Source organism: Bombina bombina, chromosome 1, assembly GCF_027579735.1.
Source record: "Bombina bombina isolate aBomBom1 chromosome 1, aBomBom1.pri, whole genome shotgun sequence".
Taxonomy (NCBI): domain Eukaryota; kingdom Metazoa; phylum Chordata; class Amphibia; order Anura; family Bombinatoridae; genus Bombina; species Bombina bombina.
The window spans coordinates 168,234,674-168,248,844 of NC_069499.1; the positions used below are offsets into that span (position 1 = coordinate 168,234,674).

General features: G+C 39.8%; 1 protein-coding gene across 1 annotated transcript in view; it reads left to right on the top strand.

Annotated features, from left to right (window-relative positions):
* The window catches only part of EIF2AK4 (eukaryotic translation initiation factor 2 alpha kinase 4), a 396,156-nt gene that overhangs the window by 203,619 nt on the left and 178,366 nt on the right, over window positions 1-14,171 (top strand). Inside the window, exon 22 of the mRNA XM_053697714.1 lies at window positions 10,306-10,381. Within this exon, the coding sequence (XP_053553689.1) occupies window positions 10,306-10,381 (76 nt within the window). The remainder of the gene's footprint in view (window positions 1-10,305; window positions 10,382-14,171) is intronic.

The following is a 14,171-nucleotide window of genomic DNA, read 5'->3' on the forward strand; positions in this document are numbered from 1 at the left end:
AAATTACATGCTCTATCTGAATGGTGAAATAAATTTGGTTTAGTATCCCTTTAAATAGGACAAGGTTGCAACTTGGTCGTCTTCCTTTCATGTTTATGTATTTGCCTCAGTTGAAGCTGCTTTTGGCAGGAAGGTTTTTTCCTTTTGTTGTTTCTGGTTAATAGGTGCATGCCTTTTATTTTGTCCCACCCATTTTTTTTGTGAACTCCACAGCTTGGGTATTAGTTCCCAACAGCAAGGAATTTCTTGGACTCTCACCATCATAAGAAAGAAAACATAACCTATGTTTACCTGATAAATTCCTTTCTTTCTTGGTGGTGAGAGTCCACAAACCCACCCGATATTTTTTTCTTAGTGGTGGCAATTCTAGTTTGCACCTCTCTACCCTACTATCTTTCTTCTTCCTCCTAACTTGGCTATACACAATCCTGGGAGGGTCATTGATGTAGGAGGGATATATTAAAGCTTTTGGTGTAGGGTGTCTTTGCATCCTCCTGGTGGCCAGGTGATAAATTCCCAACAGTTAGTAATTTTTTGTCTCTCACCACCAAGAAAGAAAATAATTTATCAGATAAGCATAACAAATTATGTTTCTTTCCTAAGGTATGTAGAGTCCACAACGTAATTCAATTACTAGTGGGAATATCACTCCTAGCCAACAGGAGGAGGCAAAAAGCACCACAGCAAAGCTGTTAAGTGTCACTCCCCTACCCATAATCCCCAGTCATTCTCTTTGCCTGTGTCAATGGAGGAGGTGAAGTTTGGTGTCTGAAGAAATTAATTCCTTTTTTGGGTACTTTTCCCTGCAAGCAAGGATTTGGGTTTAGCTGAGTCCACATCAATCTCTTCAGTAGAGTAGTGGTGGCTTTTAAGTAGTTAGGAAGTTGTGAGGTAGTTTTTGTTTCCTAACACATTGTTGCCCATGGTACAGAAAACCAGAGTTGGTTACTCTGTTCTTTCTTTTTCTACAGGTCTCTGTAAGGAGTATGTGTCCTTTCAAGCCTTGTGAGCTGTCTTCCTGCCGAACAGCTAGACTGCAGGTAAGTGCTTTTTTCTTCTAGGTCTTGGAGACTTGCACTTCAGAAGAATATGTCATATGCAGTAGATAGGAACATTTTTAAAATCCTTTATACAGGATTTTCTTTGGCAGTGGGCAGGCACATTATGTATGTTGAGACTAGTGGTTAATCTTCCCTTTATTGGGACGTTTTTCCTCTTTGGGCTAATTTTTTTGAAATACTTTATTAGTATGTGTGTGACTTGTTTTATACAGGGATTTATGTATAAACTTAAAATTTGGCAGTTGATTTTCTTTGCTTGCTTAGCTAGAACAGGCTAACTGACAGACTGGAGATTAATTTACACAAACGCTCAAGCAGTGTTGTAGGCAGAGGGAAGCGCGCGCCTACATTCTGCGTAGTTTCCTCTCTCTGCCGGTCATGTGACTTCTCTCTGCTGTCGGATATTCACGGAGCGGCATCATTGAATTTCAGTCTCTTCAGTGTCGATCTACTATATGATCGTTTTAGAGACTTCTGGCAGCAAAATTGTATATAAGTGTTACAGTAAGGTACCTCAGCCTGTCGGAGGTGTAGGGGGCCTGATTGTTAAGCGGCTGTGGTATTAAAAATTCATAAAGTGAATGTATTTAAAAAAGTTCTACAATTTGGGGAATTTTTTATTTAGTATTATAGACATTGACCAAGACTCTGTGTCTTTTGACAAATGCTTTTTATGCCTTGAGGCACATATTGTTTTGCCTATGCAATTCTATGGTGCATGCTTAGCTAGAACACTTCAATTTAAAGATAAATTGTTGACTTCTGAGTAGGCTGACCATATTGCAGCTTTACAAAGGGACACATATGAAAAATACATATGTCAGGGCTGTTTAAAGAAATGCTTTGAATAATATTCTCTTATAAGAACCCTGACATGTATTTTTCATATGTTTCCCTTTTTAAAGCGGCAATATGGTCAGCCTACCTCTGAGCCCAATGTCTCTTTGGATGATGCTGTTCAGGCAATGCCACAGCTTTCTCCTCAAACGTCCCAAGCCTCTATGGCGTCACATACAGTGCCCTGCAGTTCCTCTCAGCCTCCTGGAGGAGTTTTTTTGCCTTCAGATTTTCCTGCACAGGTATCTTCTGCGGTATCTGCAGCATTATCTGCTTTTCCTATGCTGGGAAAACGCAAGAGGAAAATTAGACACTCGGATAGTAAGGTTTCTGTTCTACCTACTGCTACGCAGGTTGCCTTCCCTCATAAGTCTGATAAGGAGGATACGTCGGTAGCCTCTGAGGCTGAACTCTCAAATTCGGACAGTATTATTCCTTCATCTGATACTGAAGAAGGTAAACTTCAGATTTACGCTTGAACACCTTTGTGTACTGTTAAAGGAGGTATTGGCTACGTTGGACAACTCCGATACTTCTGTTGTTGTCAACCCTAAGAAGTCTAGTAAACTTAATAAATACTATGATGTTCCTTCCTCTGTGGAAGTTTTTCCTGTCCTAGACCGTGTGACAGATTATTTCACAGGAATGGGAGAAGCCAGGGATTCCTTTCTCCCCGTCTCCTGTATTTAAAAAGATGTTTTCTGTTGCTGACTCCATTAAAGATTATCGGCGCACGGTGCCTAAAATAGAAGAGGCTATTTCTACTCTGGATAATAGAACTGCGATCCCTATAGAGGATAGCTGCTTCTTTAAGGATCCCATGGACAAAAAGCTGGAAGCTTATTTGAAGATGTATGTTCATCAAGGTCTTCAATGGCAACCTGCAGTTTGTATTGCCACAGTAGCAAATGCAGCATCTTGTTGGTGCGACGCCTTGTCTGAATCAATTTTAGTAGAGACGACAGAGCCGGTTGGACGTGCTCTGGTGTGGCTCCCGGGCCCAGGATCCTAATTTAGGGTTTTTTTCACATTCTGCAGCAACCCTTTTATAACCAAAACTGATGTGGATAGACCCAAGAGCTGGTATTTTATTACTACGAATTTTTAAGGACCCGGAGAGACTGCACCAGACCGCCACCACTCTCTAATACTACAGAGCAGGGAGAGAGAGCCGCCATCTTGGGGACGCTACATTTTATTTGCAGGCCTCTTGCCGCCTAATTAGCTCTGAGGAAGCTGAAAATCTACTTCTCAAGGTTCCCTACCCAGCTTGCAATATGCAGACTATGGAGTTCACTACCAGCTTCTTAGATGATCTGCTCTGTCTTGTAGAGGATCATCATGCGGCTCTGGAAGCAATGATATTTAAAGCTTTCCAGCCTGCAGCCACCTCTTCATACCTTGCTTCGAATAACCAAAGACCGGTTTTAATGGACCGAGGGGATGGCGGGGGCTTGGAGTCCCAAGACTTACTATTTACTTGCCACGATACCAAGAAAGAGCCGGATCTGGACAACGCATCACCTGCAGCAGCAGAGGAGAAGTCTGCGATCGCATACACAGATATTTTGGAAACCACCACTAACGCCACGCTGCTCAACTGGGCTGGTTTTGCCATCACCCACTCAGCCTCTATTCTGAACCAGGAGATCGAGAGGGATACGCTTAAGAGCCCTACCTTGAGAAAACCCTATCAACTCCCGGAGGAAGGTTGGCTGCACAGAGGAGACCCTACACTGTCTCTGTTGCTTTTATGCGGTGCACATTATGCTGCCGCACTGATGTCCATGTTGAGGTGTGGAGATGAGGCTTGCAGGCTGAGAGACTGCCACATGACATTAGCTACCGGAGTGGGGTAAAACCATAAAACACTGTATTGGAACTGTGTGCCACTCATCATCCCCTTTTTATTAGTGCACTATACTTGAGATCGGATTGTGAATGCTTCTGGAGCCTTATTCATAAAGTCTCCTACTACCCCATTACAACACGACAGGGAGACGAGTCTCTTCTTAACAACTTGCAGTGATCCAAAATATGACATTTATAGTCTATTATAGTCTGTTTGCTATACTTAGTGATTTGTGTATATAGTTGTAATTATGTACAAGTTGATACTCAGGCTGGCGATGTTTACTGAATTATGTTTGGGTTCTGTCTCTAAGGCATTTATTTATTGCTATGCAGAGGTCCATATGTCTCACTTGGTCTTATATGATTAGAATATGACATTGCCTAAATGCTGCACAGGATATTTGGCCAATCACTTTGTACGGCAATCTGCAGATAAATCATAAGAATATATTCAGAGATCCGATGTAGATACCATTTGTCCCCACTAGAGGGGAGTCAAGGATAGGTTTCAGATTTATATATGCAGCTGGTATACACGATCCTGTAGTTTACTCTGTTTTACCTGTTCAGGTCTACTTCAAGCTGACCCCAGATCTGTTTAAACTTGGTTAGATTTGTATATACAGCTCCAAGTCTAAAGTGGCAAACCAGAAGATGGGAATAAGATGAATCAAATCTATTGTGTGGTAGCTATATCTCTATGAACAATACAATTGTTGCTGCCTGTTTAAAATGTTTTAAGTCATATGGGATATGTGTATTTTTTGTTTAGAATGTTCTGGACTATTTCTGCTGTATATACTTTATATGTGATGACCAGGATGTCTGATGCTAAGACTGGTTCTTTCCAATCTGTTGATATGAATGCAATACAGTTTTATACCAGAGCCCCTCTTTGCTCCTATACTGCCCTTATAATCTACTATCAGTTATGGTAATTCAGGTCTTTATATGTGTTATGTTTGAGAAACTGTCCTTTGTTACTATATAACTTAACTTGCAACTACTAGAGACTTATAAAGATTTTCACTGACACAGCTGCTCCACCACAAATACTTCAGGGGGTTTAATTATCAACCTATTTACTATAATTACCTTATTGCTGAAGTTTAAACCTTAGGTATCCCATAGCTTAACTTTAACCATGCTTATTAATATCTATGCCCATCATATATGTGTAATTTGCCGAGCTACCCTCCTTAAAGGTTATAAACCCATCTCATTTAGCTCCCATAGCATAAAATGTAGGTTATTTCTTAAGACCGCATCGACTTTTACATTCTTGTGACTAATCTATAGCGCATTGGCTTACATATCAACAATGGTGGTATTCCTCCATGTGTATACTGATAGGGCTCCCACATGTTTGTTATGATTTCTACTATTAAAATTTAGTCTTGCTGTGCCGTCAGCGGCCGAGACGGTGCAGTATAGATTTTTGCGAGGATCCCCTATATTGAAGTAATTATTACTGCCATTGGATACAGTCAGATTAACCCCCCGACCACTCTATGACAGGGAGATATTAGATGTGAGTTAAGGTACTGTAGACGCAACTAAGGCAGACATGTTGGGATACTAGGTTACTAGCAGCTACAGTTGAAGCTGAGTTTCAGTTCATCTATAATCACCCTGATTACGTTTTTTGCTTGTTTTTGAAGCCAATTTGTATGGTTATTTTTCGTTTTTACTGCGAGATATAATGTGCACACCCATTAACCTGTTGATGTGGTTACTATTGATGTAGAGTGGCGCATAGTATTGCAGCGTAATCTTTGTTATGTCACTAAAGTGGGCTGGACCCATACTGATGTTCTCATCTGTGGTTTCCCTACCTTTTACATTCAATGTTTATCTTGTTATTATATCTCCCTGAGCAACTCTCAAACAAATAAATAAGCCCAAAAGGTACTAAATGTTCACTAAGGGAATAGTTGACCTGATGTATATATTATACCAATTGTGTTGTTGGAACCTCCCTACTAGACTTTATTTCATCAGCCCTGATATCTATCTAAATTGTTCTTATATTTATGCAAAATTTTGATGGGTTCAAAATATGTTGTTAATATGCCATCTTTATTTTTTTTATTTTTTACATTGTACAGCTCCACTAGGTCAGTGGCTACAGGTATTAAGCCTTTATACTATTTATCTTATTAAGAGCTCTGAGAGAGTTCACTGCACATGTATAACCCCAGCTTTCAACTGGTGTTCTCATAGTAACCATTAAATTCTTAGATACTCACATATGGAATATACTTGATATATTTTACTCCACATATATTAGCCCTAAACATATAGTTCACTGGATATCATACTTTATGCCTATAGTTGATACTCTACACTTTAAAAGCCTCCTAAGCTAAATATTTACTTCTCCCATCGTATTTACCCTACCATCTCCCCCCCCACCATAATAAACCTCCTATTTCAGGAGGGCTATCTACGCGGCTTCTCTTGCCTATGCCGCAACCAAACTATGCAATATACCTACATATCTTACCATATTATTTACACAGCAGAATGATATTTTCACTTTTGTTATCATTTAAAATACCAATTGCTAAACTTCTTTAAGCTTACAGGTCCAAGAGTGACCACTCAAACTACTGATCTTGGTTTATGTAAAAAAGAGAAAAAGAGGTTCCAGTTTTTTCTATAAGATTATTCATATTGAGAATTTTGTTTTTCTATCTATATAGAAATTGTTAAACTGACATGTACCATTTATGTTTGTTTTGATGATATGATGTTTCACATAAGTTGTATTGCTCTCGCACAACCTCAATAAAAATTATATAAAAAAAAAAAAAAATTTTTAGTAGAGACTTCGTTGGAGGAGATACAAGATAGGCTTAAGGCTCTTAAACTAGCCAATTCCTTTTTTGCATGCTAACATACAAGTTATTAGACTGAGAGCCAAGATGTCTGGCTTCTCTGTCCTAGTCCGTAGGGCATTGTGGCTAAAATCTTGGCCAGCTGATGTTACCTCTAAGTCCAAGCTTCTGTCGCTTCCTTACAAGGGTAAGACCTTGTTCGGACCTGGTCTGGCAGAAATAATTTCTGATATTACGGGTGGAAAAGGGTCTCTTCTACCGCAAGACGAGAAGAACAGACTCAAAGGACGTCAAAGTAATTTTCTTTCCTTTCATAACTTCAAAGGTCAAAAGTCTTCCTCTCCCTCTTCCAAACAGGAGCAGTCCAAGTCTTCTTGGAAGCCCAATCAGTCTTGGAATAAGGAGAAGCAATCAAAGAAACCCTCAGCTGAGTCTGTCAGCATGAAGGGTCGGCCCCCGACCCAGGATCGGATCAAGTGGGGTCAGACTTTCCCTGTTTGGTCAAGCGTGGAGACAAGATGTCCCAGATCCTTGGGCTGTGGACATAGTATCTCAGGGTTACAAAATAGAATTCAAAACTTTCCCTCCCAGGGGCAGATTCCACCTCTCAAGATTATCTGCAGACCAGGTTAAAAGATGCTTTCTTGAACTGCGTTCAGGACCTTTCCTCCCTGGGTGTGATTGTTCCATTAAGGGAACAGGGTCTAGAATTCTATTCAAATCTTTTCGTAGTTCCCAAAAAAGAGGGAACTTTTCGACCCATTTTAGACCTAACAAGTTGCCTCAACAAGTTTCTCAGTGTACCATCCTTCAAAATGGAAACCATTTGTTCCATTCTTCCTTTGGTCCAAAAGGGTCAGTTAATGACGACCATAGACCTGAAGGACGCATATCTTCATGTTCCCATCCACAGGGATCATCACAAATTCCTGAGATTCACCTTTCTGGACAAACACTTTCAGTTTGTGGCTCTTCCGTTTGGACTTGCCACAGCTCCCAGAATTTTCTGGGGGTTCTCTTGGCAGTGATTTTCAACAAGCAAACTCTCATACAGAGATCTCGTCTTTTTTACGTTCCCATGGTTGGAAAGTGAATCTGAAAAAGAGTTCCCTTGTTCCAGCTACAAGGGTAAAAAGTAGGGATGCACCGAAATTTCGGCCGCAGAAAGTTTTGGCCGAAAATGGCATTTTTTGTTATTTAGTTTTTCGTTTTTTTTGCCTTTTATTTTCAGTAAAATGATTGTGTAGCATATTTCAAATTTGATGCCAGCCTAGAGCTGATGTATGAGTTAATTACTTGAATTACTGTTTTGCACATAATAGTTTTCTAGGACATTACAGGTGGCCCTCGTTTTACAACGGTTCAATTTACACCGTTTCAGAATAACAACCTTTTTTTTCAGTCATGTGACTGCTATTGAAAAGCATTGAGAAGCAGTGCATTGACTAAAATAGCCAGTAGGTGGAGCTGTCCGCTTGTGTTGCAGCAAAGCCAAGCAAGCTGAAATTAATCAGTTTAACCAGACCTGAACTATCGATCAGATTTCAAAGGAACAAGATCTTCCGGTCTATAAATCAGTCCAGATTGGAATGCATAGAAAGAACTGTTTGCATAAAAATGCAAGTGAAGTCTGTGTTGTGTGATTATTTTATTAGGTTTATAATGCTGTTTAGCAAATGTTTTTGATCATTTAACTTAGTTTAATTATATATTCTGTGTTGTGTGATTATTTTATTAGGTTTATAATGCTGTTTAGCAAATGTTTTTGATCATTTAACTTAGTTTAATTATATATTCTGTGTTGTGTGACTATTTTATTAGGTTTATAATGCTGTTTAGCATTTAAAGTCTTCATTTCAAAGCTTTAAAAATAATGTATTAGGTGTTACTTATGACAATTTTGAGAGGGGCCTGGAACCTAACTCCCTCACTTCCCATTGACTTACATTATAAACTGGGTTTCAATTTACAACAGTTTTGATTTACAACCATTCCTTCTGGAACCTAACCCTGGCGTAAACTGAGGGCTACCTGTACTTTATTTTAATAATTGGTAACAAAAAAAAAACCGGTTAAATCTGATTCTGTTACACAGAACTAAATAAATAATAATACTAGTGATGCACCAAAATTTGGGCCGCCGAAAATGTACAATTCCAATTTCGGCCCAAAGAGGACCAAAATGACAAAAATGTACAGCCCTCCCTTGTTCTATTGAGTTACATGTCTATCCTTAGCGTAAAGTGAGCATACACATAAGTACCATGACATGATGATATTTAAAACCAGCAGAGCCCTTTAGTTTCCTTCTTTAAAAAAAAAAAAAAAAAAAAAGTTCTGAATAGTGAATACAGTAATCAAAGGAGGATAAGTAACATGTTTATAAACACTTGATATTATCAGACACAGCCCTAAGCACACACAGTGAATATCTATAAGCCTTATATACAGTTATACAGTGCTCATACATTAGCATCTTGTGCATAGACATTCTATTCGCCTGAGGCAAATATGGGTGCACATTATATATGCATAAGCCCCAAGCTCGCACACAGTTGGTACAAATTAGCACCCACCAGACAGTGTATACAAAAAAGCACAGTAACTTTCTATAACCACCTTGCACGTAAGGTTGTAGCTAAGTCCGGTGGTCCTGGTGATAGGTGACAGGCAGACTCCATTTGGGGCTCCGGACATATAATCTGACGGGTCAGTGTGAGACCCGATCCAGGAACTAGGCGGAGATACGATGAGAAATGATCAGGTGCAGCCACGCCCATCGCACGGATAACTAAACCCAAAAACAAAACACATGTCCACCTCGTATTGTTGTCTGGCTATAACCACGCTCTCCCTACGATACAAGTGACCACGTCCATTTCTTGGAGCTTTCCCGTCTACAAGCTCTCTCAGCTACACACGCACACTGTAGTTAAAAAAGAAAAAAACAATTTCGGTTTCGGTTTTCGGTCCAGAATTTTCATTTTGGTGCATCCCTAGTCGAAAGTATATTAATATAACTGCGTTGGTTATGCAAAACTGGGGAATGGGTAATAAAGGGATTATGTATCTTTTAAAACAATAAATTCTATTGTAGACTGTCCCTTTAAAGTAGAATTGCATCATCAATAAACGCATAGTAAAAAGGTAATGCAATGGCACTTATTCTAAATTTCAAATGAGCAGTAGATCTCCCCCCCCCCAATAAATCTGGAATTTCTTCCATTTGCTGGCCCCCTGTATCATCATCCAATCACAGACTCCTATTTGTATACACTGTTAACTCAGTAGCTGGTGCCTCTATCTGAATCCTAAAAGAAAAAAAATAATTGACCTTTAAATTAAGAATGTTGCAGAATAAAAATGTGACTTTAAATGTTGATGTTTTGACTTTGGTTCAGTATGAATTTATTGGTATCTACTCCTTGTCATGTTGCAGACCTCTTACAGCCAAGTGGATAACATCATTACTTTCTTTTGGAATGTAACATTTTAAATTACAAGATTTCATTTTGTAGTAGAAAATTGAGCCTGAATAATATGTTTTCACATCCGTTTGCACATAAAAAGTTCACAAAAAAGTGATTAGTTCATCCTTTGGGACAAGTATTTGTGTGCTTGATACTTTCTCTGGTAATTTTATGTAGACAAATCATCTGGAAGGAAATAATTAACAAAGTTTGACCACATTCTTGACCACTCCTATTTTTCAGGGAAGTTTTTCCACACGTGCTGCACGGTTGCATCATTATGTGTGCGAGACTGTCTCCCGGATATTCAAAAGACATGGTGAGTTTGGAGAGTAGAACGACTTAACAGGTTACTTATTACTGAACTGCTGCTTTGTGAAAAGTAACAGATTCTGTTATGCTTTACAAACATAGCATATCACTTTGTAATGTCCACAGTGTTAACCAACTAATCTATAATATTCTCCTTATTCCGTTTCTTATAGATCACTGTTATAAACCTATAACATGTTTAGAATCTTATATCTGCTATACAATGTTAAATCTCTGTTTTATCAAAGGTGGTGTAGTTTGTAATAACTTGCTGCTGTAAACCTAGACTGTGTGTTGTAGATTGATTGGTCCAGATGTTTAACATTTATGTTAGAAGCAAGACTGTTGCCGGAAGTCTGCTTGACTCTGCATCAATGTTCCCTCTAATTTTGTTTCCTCGTGAACAATTGTTTTTTTCTGTGTGAGGACTTAATACCACTTGTGTGCAGCACTGAACAAGTATATATATATATATATATATATATATATATATATATATAATAATAATTCCAAGTTAAATTTAAAATACTATAAATAAATGCATGGGAACAACTTATTGACTGCTGTGTTGTATCTTCCACATAGCCACCCACCCCCATTGAGTTGTTTTTGATTATGGCTTATGACCTAGTGCTGGATTAAGGGTAAAAGCTTATTTTTCTCTTGATTTCTTCATAATTAACCCTAGTACCCCCAGGCACCAGAGAATTTTCAGTATTTTTTAGTTCTCTGTTACTCATTCCAATCTATTAATTCCCCTGCTACAGCTGGTATATTTTATATATATATATATATATATATATATATATATATATATATATATATATATATTATTATTACCCATGAAATAAATCATAGGTAGTGCCAAACTAGGCACACAGAATATAATTGCAAAATAAGACACCACAAAACAAACAATTATAACAAAACTGATTCTTTGTTACAACAAAATGTCCTAGAGCAGAGAGTTAATGTTGCAAAACTTTGTTTCTTCGCATGCAAATTTAGAAATAAAGACCTGTACTTGCAAAATCAGCAACCATTGTAGGGATTAGATGTTAAGTAATGAATACTTAGTCAAGCAGGTTAGAGCTGCTGACAGATAGAAAGCTGAAGCATGTAGAGTTAAAGTCAGCGTTGTTAGGAAGTTTTGTGCTCCACAATGTTTGGTAGAGAGTACAGTTATAATTGGTTCATAGGTACATCCCCTTAAAATCTCAATGACCATAATCGTCCTCCAGACTTTGGGAATTATATCCCCAGCTCACCCAGCCATATACCAGTCCGGCCCGTCCTGAGTCGTTTCACCGCTTCTTCCATTGGAGAGGTAGTTTTTACTTACTTGCTCCGCTTTATCGGACAGACTAGCGGTACCTCTTCAGTAGGTAGGGGCTGTTTCTACACGCTGGATTATCCGCCAGGCTATTCTTCATTAAAAAGCATACATTCTGAGACTCAGGAGCAACAGTGCTCTACTGGGAGCTAGCTGCTGATTGGTGGCTGCACATATATACCTTTTGTCATTTGCTTACCTTATAAGTTCAGTCAGCTTCCAGTAGTACAATGATGCTCCTTCAAAAAAGGATACTAAGAGTATGAAGAAAATCAGACAATAATGTTCTGCTTTGTTCTCTCTATTGCTCAGGGGTTAATCAGCAATGCTTGGCTAAGGGGTTGGGTGACACAAAAAGAAACAAAATAGTTGTGTACACAGGATGAACAGTCCATCCATACCTTGTTAGTACAGGTACAAATCCCCAAATCCAGAATTCTAAAATCAAAACTTAACCTTAAATCCAGACTTTTTATATATATTTCCATCTTAATGGGAGGAGAGTCCACTGCTTCATTCATTATTTGTGGGAATTAAGAACCTGGCCAGCAGGATGAGGCAAAGTCACCCCAGCCAAAGGCTTAAATACCTCCCCCACTCCCCTCATCCCCAGTCATTCTTTGCCTTTCGTCACAGGAGGTTGGCAGAGAAGTGTCAGAAGATTTGGAGGAGTCTCTTATGGAGGGTAGTACAATGGGACTGGAGTTTTAAGTAGTCCTGTCAGCCTCACAGTGAGAGCATGGGTAAATGTTAGAGTCCGGAGATGCAGGGAGAGTCTTTCTGCGAAACCATCCCGACTCAGTTTAATGCGTTTCGCTGCCTGCTTTTCTTCTCTCAAGTCCATGTCAGGAGCGATGCTACTACCCTGTCACACTTGAAGGGCCGTGTTCCTGTTCCACGGCATTGATTCTGGTAAGATTTCATTTATATATATATATTTGATAATGCAAGAAGACAAGGTCACAGTGTGGCTCCTTTTATCTTTATAGAATCTAGGGTAATACCCTCGGAAGGGGGCTGTTGAACTGGGGGGATATTATTATGCATAATATTGTTTATTGTGTTTTTCTACTGCATTTGTGTAAGATGAGGCTCTGTCAGTGTGGAAAACAATTAGCAAGAGATTGATGCAGGTTTCTTTGGCGCTCCATGTGACTGGGTGTGGCCTCTGCCACTTCCTCTTTCACGGCCTGCCTTTTGAAGGAGACGAAAGCAGTTTCTTGTAGTCCGGGTCATAGGAGGTGGTTAGTGCCCAGGCCATTGGGATATAAATGTGCCATTTATTTTTGATCAAGTCCGTAATAAGAGCGCAAGCTATGGAGGACTCTGTTAGAAGATACTCCCTCTTTATCCAAACCCATTAACTGTGTATATTGTGAGGAGGTTCCGTTCGAACCGCCTACGCAACTCTGTTCCACATGCTTTGACAATATTGCTATTTCCAAAAAGAATAAGGTATTTAGTACAACTGAGCCATCCACCTCTGAGGGCTCCCCGCCCCAAGAGGTGCGTTCCCTGCAATCATCTCACATTACACAAGCAGTTCCCCAGGGCCTTACTAATCCTCCTGCAGGAAGGGTCCTTTGGCCATTAATGCGATGTCTCGCCCTCGTACGGCACTGCTATCCATCTCAGGGGTCTACGACTCCGCTGGATGTCTGACAGATTATCCTCTGAGGAGGACAACTCCGACATATCTGAGGATGTCGCTTCTGGGTCGGAATCGGCTACGTCTAGGCCTCCGTCCGCGGAGGAGCCAGATTTAAAATTTAAGATGGAGCATTTGCACTTTCTACTGAAAGAGGTGCTTGCTACGTTGGAGGTTCCAGAATCTAAACTACCGGAGGAACCTTCGATCCCTAAACTGGATAGGGTTTATGAGGACAGGGTAGTGCCCCAGGCTTCCCAGGTCCAGTCAACATGGCTAACCATTATTAAGAATGAATGGGAGAAACTTGGTTCGTCCTTTTCCCCCCTCTTCTTCTTTTAAAAAGCTTTTCCCTGTTCTGGACGCACAGCTTGAACTGTTGGGAACTGTCCCTAAGGTTGATGGTGCTATATCCACGCTTGCTAAGAGAACGACTATTTCACTAGAGGATAGCTCCTCTTTCAAGGAACCCATGGATAAAAAGATGGAGTCCATGCTGTGGACGATGTTCCAATTCACAAGGTTTATTTTTCAACCGGCAGTGGCGGTGGTCACTGCGGAGGCTGGTGCGGTTACCTACTGATGTGACGCTCTATCAGCTATAGTCGAGGTGGAGAATGCTCTCAATGAAATTCTAGAACGAATGAAGGCGCATTTGTTCATTTGTGATGCTAACATGCAGATTATTCGCCTGAATGCTAAGTCATCAGGTTTTTCTTTTTTAGCCCACAGGGCTCTGTGCCTAAAGTCGTGGTCTGCGAACATGACTAATAAGTCTTGTTTGCTTTCCCTCCCATTCAAGGGGAAGATTTTGTT